A 12,280-nucleotide genomic window follows, 5' to 3' on the forward strand; every position below is an offset into this window, starting at 1 on the left:
AGCAGCTGGATATGGGTCCCTGCTTTCCACAAGCAGCTGGAGTCTCAGTCTCTCCAGGAGTTCTGCCTGTCTTAGCTTTCCAACCCCCTAATCATGAGAGTAACATGCAAGCACCATGATATGTAGGTTTGTGCTCCCAGCGCAGATCTCCAGAGCTAGGTATTCAGCAGTCCCAAGCCTCCCACTCCCTCCCTGCTCTGTTTCTCTTCCTCCCCCCAGTGAGCTGGGGTGGAGGAAGGGCTTGGGTCCTGCCAGGCCACAGCTTTGGTACATTACCCTGTTCCGTGAGGTCTGCTCTTGTCTCCAGGTGTATGCAGTCTGTGGTGCAGTACTCTTCCTGTTACTCTTTCAGGATTAGTTGTATTAATTATATTTCATATTATATATGGTTTTAGGGGGAAGCCTCTGTCTCATCTCTCATGCTGCCATCTTTAACTCTCCATATATCTTTTTGAACTAGGGATTTTGTTTTCTTTGAGTAAATTCCTAGAAGTGGAATTACTGGGTCCTGTGTATTTTTTCTATTTTTAGGTTTTCATGGAAACTCTATGCTGCCTTCCGTAGTAGCTGCACCAGAGTACATTCCCACCAACAGTGTAGGAGGGTTTCCTTTTCTCTACATCCTTGGCAGCACTTGTAATTTCCTTCTTTTGGTGAGGGCCATTCTAACTGGTGTGAGGTGATATTTCATTGTGGTTTTGATTTGCATATCCCTGATGATTAGTGATGTGGAGCATCTTTTCATGTGCCTGTTTGTATTGGCCTATTTTCTATTGTATTGTTATGTCAAATGATAATACATATGAAACTTCTTTGAGGACTAGAATATTAGTATTCAGTTGTAGGAGTGACATCATCAATGACATTAATGTTACTTACACTCTCCTGTGTAGATGTGACACTTAGCAGTATAAGTGCTTACTGTATTTTTTTAGAAAGAAATTTTTTTTATTAAGGTATCATTGATATACACTCTTATGAAGGTTTCACAAGATAAACAATGTGATTACTCCATTCATCCTTATTATCATGTCCCCCACCATACCCCATTGCATTCACTGTCCATCAGTGTAGTAAGATGCCACTGAGTCCCTATTTGTCTTCTCTATGCTACACTGTCTTCCCCATGACCCCCCACACACCATGTGTACCAATCATGATACCCCACACTCCCCTTGCCCCTCCCTCCCCACCAGCCCTCCCCCACCACTCTCCTTTGATAACCGCTAGTCCCCTGGAGTCTGTGAGTCTACTGCTGTTTTGTTCCTTCAGTTTTGCTTCATTCTTATACACGACAAATGAGGGAAATCATTTGGTATTTTTCTTTCTCCACCTGGCTTATTTCACTAAGCATAATATCCTCCAGCTCCATCCATGTTGTTGCAAATGGTAGTATTTGTTTCTTTCTTATGGCTGAATAGTATTCCATTGTGTATATGTACCACATCTTCTTTATCCATTCATCTACTGATGGACACTTAGGTTGCTTCCATTTCCTAGGTATTGTAAAAAGTGCTGCGCTAAACATAGGGGTGCATATGTCATTTTGAATCTGTAAACTTGTATTCTTTGGGTAAATTCCAAGGGGTGGGATTCCTGTGTCAAATGGTATTTCTATTTTTAGTTTTTTGAGGAACCTCCATATTGCTTTCCACAATGGTTGAACTAGCTTACATTCCCACCAGCAGTGTAGGAGGGTTCCCCTTTCTCTGCATCCTCACCAGCATTTGCTGTTCTTAGTCTTTTCAATGCTGGCCATCCTTACTGGTGTGAGGTGATATCTCATTGTGGTTTTAATTTGCAATTCCTTGTTAATTACCAATGTGGAGCATCTTTTCATATGCCTGTTAGCCATCTGAATTTCTTTTTGGAGAAGTGTCTGTTCATATCCTCCACCCATTTTTTAATAGGGTTATTTGCCTTTTGGATGTTGAGGTGTGTGAGTTCTTTATATATTTTGGATGTTAACCCCTTGCCGGATATGTCATTTACAAATATATTCTCCCATACCGTAGGATGCCTTTTTGTTCTGCTGATGCTGTCCTTTGCTGTTTAGCTTGATGTAGTCCCATTTGTTCATTTTTCTTTCCCTTGCCTGAGGAGATGTGTTCAGGAAAAAGTTGCTCATGTTTATATTTAAGAGATTTTTGCCTATGTTTTCTTCTAAGAGTTTTATGGTTTCATGACTTACTTTCAGGTCTTTGATCCATTTCGAGTTTACTTTTGTTTATGGGGTTAGACAATAATACAGTTTCATTCTCTTGCATGTAGCTGTCCAGTTTTGCCAACACCAGTTGTTCAAGAGACTGTCACTTCCCCATTGTATGTCCATGGCTCCTTTATCATATATTAATTGACCATACCTGCTTGGGTTAATGTGTGTACTCTCTATTCTGTTCCATTGGTCTGTGGGTCTGATCTTGTGCCAGTACCAAATTGTCTTGATTACTATGGCTTTGTAGTACAGCTTGAAGTTGGGGAGTGTAATCCCCCCTGCCTTATTCTACCTTCTCAGGATTGCTTTGGCTATTTGGGGTTGCTTACTTTATTTTTTAACTATTATAAAAAAAAATTGAGTTGATATATAAGTGCTTGCTTTAAAAAAAGAAGCCCATAGTAAAGGTCAGACTAACTGAATAGTAAGATTACGTTTTCAGTTCTTTGATCAGAACAAGGAAGATAAACAGTAAAGTGTCATAGATTGTTCTTCATCATGACACCCCAATATACGAGTCAGATTAAGTGGTTTGATATCATGGTGCTTCTGTTTTTCAAATACTTGTAAATATTTAGAGACTTTGACCCTTTAAGATGCTTTTTTTGGCCATAAAAAAGATCTTCCATTTAAGGCCCCCAAATACAGTAACTACTCTTTTTTTTCCCCCACACAGGCAGGGAATAAGTATAAATTTATTGGTAACCCAGAAATAATAAATTATTTATGGTCACTGAAATATAACAAAATGTACTTATCAGTGAAATAACCATTATATAGAATTGATCAGTCTATAGTGATTCAGTCTCTTAGAATCCTCTTTTTCAAGATGGAATTATTACTATATAGGTTACTTATGAAAGTGCTCACTAATGGGCAATATCAGGTGATAAAATCTGGAAAAACAATGAAATGGACAGGTACTTTCTACTTACACAGCTGTTCACATTCTGGGGGTAAACTTTGTGCAACTGTTTTGGAGATTGCTATATAGCCCACTTCTGAGAAACCTTTAAACTAGTATGTGCTTGTGTGGTATTTGCTCCCCTGTTTTTCTTGATGTCCATTTTGGTGGGCTAAATTTTATATATTAAAATTTTGTATATTAGAAAGCTTTTCTGCTTACGTTGAAGTTCCCATATATCCTCTGAGCTTGATATATTTTCTTTGAGGGGGGAAAAGAATATAATAGGAGCTGGTTTTTTGGCCCAGTCTTTCAGCAAATTCATTGTACACAGATGTTTTCATGACTTTTGTGAAACTTTTGAAACAGGCGCATGGAAGCCATGGGAGGAAGTGCAGTGTGGAGAACAAATGTGGTGTGGATGTTTTTGGTTAGTTCTGCCACTGAATTGGAGTTGGCAGCTCATGTCCTGTGTTATCATAAAATAACGTACCAAAGTGTTAGATAGGAGGAGACATCCTTCTCTATATTACTTTCTTTAAAGAATGAGCACTCACTTTTCTCAAGTGGAGTAGATTATCTAATTAGGCTTAATGTGATTTAATGAGAGATAAACCATTAAATTAAAAAAACTGATGAACACAGTATTTACTGAAATAAAAATCTCTTGGCAGTGTATTACCATAGGAAAGGAAATGACAGCCAGCTAATGGTAAAATATGTGATCATTTTATGTTACATAAAGAACTCTGTTGTTCATAGTGGTCGGAAACAGACATAGTTATAGTGTAATACTGTACTTGCATTATAGGCAAAAATGCATATAGTTAAATTGTCTTGCGGTGTATATGAATTTGTGTTGGATTTTGTATTTTAATCTGAATTCCATTATGCTTTCTGCCTGTACTTTGTTGATTACATTAGGGTTGGATACTAATGAGACAGTTTATGATACACTAGTTCTGTTAAGCAGGATTGCAAAAAAAAAAAAAACAAATTAGTGTTCCTCTAGCACCCTCTGCTGGAAATAAAAATTAATTCAAAAGGCTAGAAGATTTTTAAATCTTGGAAGAGCTTCAATTTGTTTATCAACCAAGGCCACTTTTAGAAGTTTGTTTTAAAATTTGCATATTTTTTTGTACATCCTTACTGATTAATTGATAGTTTATATAATAGTTTATAAGTTAGTTTTATAAGTTAGTTTTCTTCTGGACCTTTCATTCAAAGCTGGGATTTAGGAAAATAAAGATGTGCTCTCTGGTTTATTATTTTAACCTGTCCAGTTTAGCCTATACAGGAAAAACCTTCTCTTGACTTTTGGAGTGAAAAGTCATATAATTAATTTATATGACATGACATATACATAAGAAATGAAAAGAGTTGATTCTTTTATCATAGAATGACTGAATATTCTGTATTTTAATGTAAGACTACTATTTTGATAGAGAAACTTATGCATATGCTTTTGGAATCTGAAAAAATATATTAATACTCTTAGACTGGTTTCTTCCCTCTGTCTGCCCTTTATTAGCTTTTTCTTATTCTGATCCTTTATTCTCAATGTTTATGGCTATTGCCTTGTGACTGGTTAGACTTTTTCTGACTTCTGGGTTCTAAAATGAGCATATTGAATATGATGAGGAAAGTCGACTTTAATTCTTTGAGAACAGGAACTTCATTTTGTATTATGTTAAATTTTTAAAAAACTAGTATTGGGTAATACCCATTTTAATCTGACTAAATTTTTAAAAAGAATTTTTATTAAGGTATTATTGATATACAGTCTTATGAAGGTTTCACATGAAAAAGTAAATGTGGTTACTACATTTACCCATATTATCAAGTCCCCACCCATACCCCAATGCAGTCACTGTCCATCAGTGCAGCAAGATGCCACAGATTCACTATTTGCCTTCTCTGTGCTACACTGTTTTCCCCATGTTTAATCTGACTAAATTTAAGAATTTCCCTGCTCTGATATGCACCATGCTTTGTACCTATAACCATTGGGGAATCCCTTGTTTTTAGGATTCAAAGGCAACATTTAGAGGTAAACTTTTTTTCAGAAATCAGGAAGCTTGACTTAGGTGACTGTCACTTCTCTGACATTGTCTTTGGTTCTTACACTCAGGGATTCTTTTTATATTTTATTTAGATTTACTTTGCATATCATAAAATTTACCCTTTAAAAGTATACAATTCAGCGTTTTTTAGTATATTCACAAAGTTGTACAACCATTACCAGTATCTAATTCCAGAACATTCTTCTCACCCCCATAAAGCAGTCACTGCTCATTCCTCCTTCTCCCATTAGCTACTTACAATGAGTAATGTTCTTTCTGTATCTATGGATTTGCCTATTTTGGACATTTCATATAAAGTCATATAGCATGTGGCCTTTTGTGTCTGGTTTCATTCACTTAACATATATTTTTAAGGTTCATCTATGTTACAGCATATATTGGTATTTCATTCCTTTTTATGGTCAAATAGTATTCTACTTTATCTCTTCATCGATTGATGGATGTTTGGGTTGTTTCTGCCTTTGGACCATTATGAAAAGTGCTGCTGTTAACGTCTGTTTTTGTTCAGACATGTTTTCATTTCTTTTGCATCTATACCCAGGATAGGAATTGCTGGCTCATATGGTAACTGCTTAAATTTTTGAGTAACTGCCAAACTGTTTTACATAGTGTCAGCCCCTTTTACATTCCTACCAGTAATATATGAAGTTTCTAATTTCTCTACATCGTCCCTGATACTTACTATTTTCCATTTTTTAAATGATAGCCAACCTAGAGGGCATGAAGATGTTTTGATTTGCATTTCTCTAATGACTAATAATATTGAGCATCACTACATTTCATTACATCATTTCATGTACTTACTGGCCATATGCATATCTTCTTTGGAGAAATGTCTATTCAAGCCCTTTACCCATTTTTTAAATTGAGTTGTTTGCCTTTTTGTTGTAGGAGTTCTTTATATGTTCTGAATACTAGACCCTTATCAGATATATGATTTGTAAATATTTTCTCCCATCCTCCAGGTTTTCTTTTCATTTTCTTGATAATGTGCTTTTATGCTCAAAAGTTTAAAATTTTGATGCCCAGTTTATCTGTTTTCTTCTTTTGTTGCTCATGCTTTGGTGTCATGTTTCAAAATCCATTGCGAAACCTTAGGTTATGAACATTTACCTGTATATTTTATTGTAACAGTTTTATGGTTTTAGCTCTTACCTTTAAATCATTGGTCCATTTGAATTCATTTTTATATATGATGGGAGGTAGGAGTCCAGATTTATTCTTTTGCGTGTGTATATCCAGTTGTTTCAGCACCATTTAGTGAAAAAATGATTCTTTTTCTTTGAATGGTCTTGCCACCATTGTAAAAAATCTATTAACCATTGATGCATGGGAATATTTCTGGACTCACAGTTCTTATCTATGGATTTATGTATCTGTCCTTATGCCAGTTCCATAGTTTTGATTGCTGTAGCTTTATACTAGTTTTGAGATCAAGAAATGTGAGTCTTCCAACTTTGTTCTTCTTTGTTCAAGGTTGTCATGTTAACTTTTTGAGAAATCTGTTAGTAAAAATTATTTGACTTCACTCCTATGTTTCTCACATTCTTATGATGATAAAATTTCTTTTTCATGTAATAGCAATGAATATCCCATGGGACTAATATTGTTGTGAAACATGTTTTGAAAAAGGTGGAAATGAGTATGAAGATAATGTTCTTTGATTTGTCTTAATATTTCAACAGTATAGGTAGAAATTGATTGATTTAAACTCCTGCCTTCCTGTTCACTTTTTCTGTTTAAGTAGGAATGGCTTAATTCATTCTAATGATCTTTTGTTGTTAAAATATAATTTTGTTGGGTAAATAATGATATCAGCACCATACTTCCTCATTAACTTTAATACCTTTGGTTTTGTTGCTATTTAAAAATAATTCAAATATAGAAAATTTCAGTCATACATCAAAGCATAGAGAATAGTATACAATGAACCCATCACTACTGAACTGTCTATATTTGGCAGACAGAACTCCAGGCATGGCTTTTTTCCTACTGTTATCCTGAGACATGCAGCTAAATGTTTCCATAGCCCTACTTGCCTAACCTCTAACAGGCTTTTGGTCATGACTAGTTCCCTCCTTGGAACTAGGAATCCAGTGCTTCCCATGGTTGCATTTTTCAACAAAAATAACTTTCAAGATGAAGCTCTTGACTTCTGATTCTGGCCAGAAGCTGACTCCTGCCTGAAGAAATCGATACATTAGGCTTTAATGAAAACTTGTGCTTTGTGAAAGACACTCTTAAGAGAATGAAAAGATGGGCTGTAGACTGGGAGTAAATATTTGTAAATTACATGTAGCTATATTATATAATGAACTCTTAAAACTCAATAATAAGAAAACAACCCAATTAAAAAGTGGAGAAAAGATTTGAGCAGATTCTTCACCAAAGAAGATACAGATGATAAATAAATACATGAAAAGATGTTCAGTGTCATTAGTCATTAGGGAAATGGAAATTGAAACTAAAGTGAGATACCATTACCTGCCTATTTGAATAGCTAACCAGAGAAAACAAAATAAAACAAAGAAAACAAAAAAATGGCCATGGCAAGTGTTGGTGAGGATACATAAAATTGGAAACAGTTTGGAAAACAGTTTGGCAGTTGTATAATGCATTAAACATACATCTACCATTTGACCGAGTCATTCTACCCTTCATTCTACCCCAAAAATATGAATGTATATGTCCATATAAAGACCTGTACATAAATGCTCATGGCAGTTCCATTTATAATAGCCTGAATGGAAACAACCCAGGTGTCCATCCACAGGTGAACAGATAAACCGTTGTGGTGTGTCAGCACAGTAGAACACTAACAATAAAGAGGAATGGACTGTTGATACATGTAACCATGTGTTTAAATCTCAAAATAATTATGCTGGGAGAAAGAAGCCATACAATAAAGAGTATATACTATATGATCCAATTTATATGAAATTCCAGAAAATTCAAATTGATCTATAGTGACAAAAAGCAGATCAATGGTTACTTGAGGTGAGGAGGACTGGATAAAGAAGTTACCAAGGCACATAAGAAATCTTTTAGGAGGACTGGAAATATTTTCCATATTGATTATTGCAGTGGTTTGGGGATGTATATATACAAGGCTTATCAAATTATACATTTTCAGTGTGTCTAGTTTTTTAAATTATATGTTAATAAAAAAGAAAATGTTCTGGAGCATTTTTCACAAGTATAATTTTTATGTGTCTTTTTAACACGACTTTTATGCTCCTGTAAAGTAAAAAATATGTATCTACTATAAATACCAATGTTATGAGTTTAAACTTTTAATTTGTTTCAGGCAACTACTCTACGAGTGAGGAAATTAGAAGAAAATATTGAAGCAGAAAGAGCAGCACATTTGGAATCAAAATTTAATTCTGAAATTATTCAGGTAAAATGTAAACATGTTTTTTCTTTTGTATGGACTTTATTAAGCTGGGTAAAACAGCATTATATTCAGAGAACTAAGGTGTGTGGTTAGAATGACTAGCATATTGTTGTCAGACATGCATTATTCTGTCTACTGTAAGGATATAGTTGAGGATAGTCTGTACTAAATTGGGGGAGTTGGCACACTACAGCCCACAGGCCAAATCTCACTCATTGCCTGTTATGAAAATTTTCTCTTGTCTATGGTGGCTTTTGTGCTGCAGCAGTGAAGTATAGTAGCTGCAATAGAGACCTTACGGCCCGCAAAGTCCAAATTATGTACCATTTGGCCCATTACAGAAAGAATTACTGATCAGAGTGTTCTTTTTATCAACAGCCACAGGGTGAATTTCTTTCTGAAAACACTTAAAAAATATGCATCTTAATTTTCATGAGTGTCTGTCCTATGCACATCACCTATCACTATATTAAGAACTGTATAAAGGCGAAGGATCTTATATTCCATTACCAGAAACACTATATATCCATACATCTATAGATATATAGATATAGGTACATGTATAGATAGAAATATTAAATACTGAAACACTGTGGGAGCATAATAAAGAGAAGGATTAAATCTGAGAGGGGAAGTAAATGAAGGCATCCTAAGGAAAGTGTTCTTTCTTTAGGTCTCAGAGAATGAGAAGGAACATCTAAGAGAAGTGAAGGCCTATTTACTGGAGGTTGGCAAAACTATTGCCCATGGATCAAGTTAACCCATAGTCTGTTGCAAATAAAGTTTTATGTAAAGTTCCATATATCAATTCTCTTAATTTAATTTGGATTTTTTAAAAACTTAGACTTTTTTCCTGCACCAAATTTTATTTAATAGAATTTATCTAATTGTCTAAACAGGTCTTAATGTAAGATGCAACTAAGTTTGTAAGAATTTTACTTAAAAGTTTTTTACTTTTATATTGAATGAAATACCTCTTTCACCTGCAAATTTCTCAGACTGAACTCATGCATTTGAGTGTGTCTGTATGTCCAGCAAATTTGTGTGAATCAAACTTTAAAAAAAAATTATTGGGTCACACAAAATGGCATCAATAAACAGTAAGTTTGAAGTCTTAAATTCATGAGAGAAGTATAATTCAAAATTAAGTTTTTCATTATTGTTACAATGTATCTCTGGGAATATATAGTTGAGAGGTATATTGAAAATTACTACATGTACATTTTTGGCTTGTATAGTTGGAAATTTATCCGCCTTTGTGCTGTGCCCTAGAAAAAAAGCAAAAGTTTATATTTGAACCCCATATCTATAAATACTGACAAATATTTTCAGTGAGGTACACCTTGTAAAATTCAATTTCAGACTAGTTTAAAAGCAATGAGACTACTAAATGGTTGTAATTAATCATTTTATCTGTATAAACTGTAGTTAAATTTATGTTTAAAGTATTCGGTTACTAAATTTGTTTGGGTACTGTGTCATAAAAATGAGAAAGTAGTGTCAAAAGAGTTGCCTCAGAATTGTTAGCTTGAAGTCTACTTTTCTTTCATTTGGATTGGTTTACCATTGTGATTGAGTGTGCTTATTTTCTGAAAGAGGATAGCAATGCAGACAGAAGGAAATGTTTCTTAAATTTATTGTTTTACTTACTAATGTTGGATTTAAGCAAAACAGCAAAGAATAAAGTTTAAAAAGACCAAATTTGAGAGGTGGAGCCAAGATGGTGGCATGAGTAGGACAGTGGGAATCTCCTCCCAAAAACATATATATTTTTGAAAATACAACAAATACAGATAATCCTAAAAGAGAGACCAGAAGACACAGGACAACAGCCATACTACATCCACACCTGAGAGAGCCCAGCGCCTGGTGAAAGGAGTAAGATACAAGCCCTGGCCCGGTGGGACCCGAGCACCCCTCACCTCAGCTCCCGGCAGGAGGAGAGGAGTCGGAGTGGGGAGGGAGAGGGAGCCCAGGACTGCTGAACACCCAGCCCCAGCCATCTGGACCAGAGTGCAGACACAGTGCATGCGTGGAGGGCTGGAAGCTAGGGAAACAGGACAGCAAGACCTCTGAGCGGGTCCTGAGCCGATGCCCCTGTGACACAGAAAAGCAAGTGCTTTTTGAAAGTCTTAAAGGGACAGGGACGCCACAGCTGGACGGAAACATCCCAGGTCACAGTCCAGCAGCTGGAAATTCCAGGGATCTCTGGGCACAGCTCTGAGACCCCTCATGGAGGTAAACAGCCAAACAGCACCCCCATCCATTACCCCTCCGGGGCCCTGCCATAGCAGAGAAGCAGCCTGAGACTGGCCACGCCCTCAGCAAGGGAGCTTCCTCCATACCAGCCGGGCAAGACAAAAAGACCCAGTCTACACACAATTGCCCAACACAAGCCACTAGGGGTCGCAGTTGTCCCAGTAAAGAAAGGCCAGGAGCCAAGTGGAAAGCTGATAGATGCATCAATAGCACTCCACTGCACCTATCAACATGAAAAGACAAAAAAATGTGATCCAGACAAGACTAACCCAGACAGCTTTGGCATCTGCTACATCTTCCCCTGAGAAGGAACCTGGGGAGATAGATTTAACTAGTCTTCCTGAAAAAGAATTCAAAACAAAAGTCATAACCAGGCTGATGGACTTGCAGAGAAATATGCAAGAACTAAGGAAGGAGAATACAGAAATAAAACAAGCTCTGGAAAGACTTCAAAACAGAATGGGTGAGATGCAAGAGACCATTAATGGACTAGAAAACAGAGAACAGGAATGCAGAGAAGCTGATTCAGAGAGAGATAAAAGGATCTCCAGGAATGAAAGAATTCTAAGAGAGCTGAGTGACCAATCGAAACGGAACAATATCCGCATTATAGGGGTACCAGAAGAAGAAGAAGAGAGAAAAAAAGGGATAGAAAGTATCTTTGAAGAAATAATTGCTGAAAACTTCCCCAAACTAGGGGAGGAAATGGCCTCTCAGACCACAGAGGTACACAGAACTCCCATGACAAGGGATCCAAGGAGGGCAACACCAAGACACATAAAATGGCAAAGATCAAAGACAAGGACAAAATATTAAAGGCAGCCGAGAGAAAAAAAGGTTACCTACAAAGGAAAACCCATCAGGCTATCATCAGACTTCTCAACAGAAACCATACAGGCCAGAAGAGAATGGCATGATATATTTAATGCAATGAAACAGAAGGGCCTCGAACCAAGACTACTGTATCCAGCACGATTATCATTTAAATATGAAGGAGGGATTAAACAATTCCCAGACAAGCAAAAGTTGAGGGAATTTGCCTCCCACAAACCACCTCTACAGGGCATCTTACAGGGACTGCTCTAGATGGGAGCACTCCTAAAAAGAGCACAGAACAAAACACCCAACAAATGAAGAAGGGAGGAGGAGGAATAAGAAGGGAGAGAAATAAAGAATCATCAGACCGTGTTTATAATAGCTCAATAAACGAGTTAAGTTAGACAGTAAGATAGTAAAGAAGTTAACCCTGAACCTTTGGTAACCACAAACTTAAAGCCTGCAATAGCAATAAGTACATACCTTTCAATAATCACCCTAAATGTAAATGGACTGAATGCACCAATCAAAAGACACACAGTAATAGAATGGATAAAAAAGCAAGAACCATCCTTATGCTCTTTACAAGAGACTCACCTCAAACC

General features: G+C 36.3%; 1 protein-coding gene across 5 annotated transcripts in view; it reads left to right on the forward strand.

Annotated features, from left to right (window-relative positions):
- CCDC171 (coiled-coil domain containing 171) overlaps positions 1-12,280 on the forward strand; it is a 369,406-nt gene that overhangs the window by 96,004 nt on the left and 261,122 nt on the right. For all 5 annotated transcript variants that reach the window (XM_057498705.1, XM_057498704.1, XM_057498703.1 and 2 more), the window contains one exon: positions 8,511-8,603. In XM_057498705.1, coding sequence (XP_057354688.1) covers positions 8,511-8,603 — 93 coding nt within the window. The remainder of the gene's footprint in view (positions 1-8,510; positions 8,604-12,280) is intronic.

The sequence above is a fragment of the Manis pentadactyla genome, chromosome 3 (genome assembly GCF_030020395.1).
Source record: "Manis pentadactyla isolate mManPen7 chromosome 3, mManPen7.hap1, whole genome shotgun sequence".
NCBI classification, from domain to species: domain Eukaryota; kingdom Metazoa; phylum Chordata; class Mammalia; order Pholidota; family Manidae; genus Manis; species Manis pentadactyla.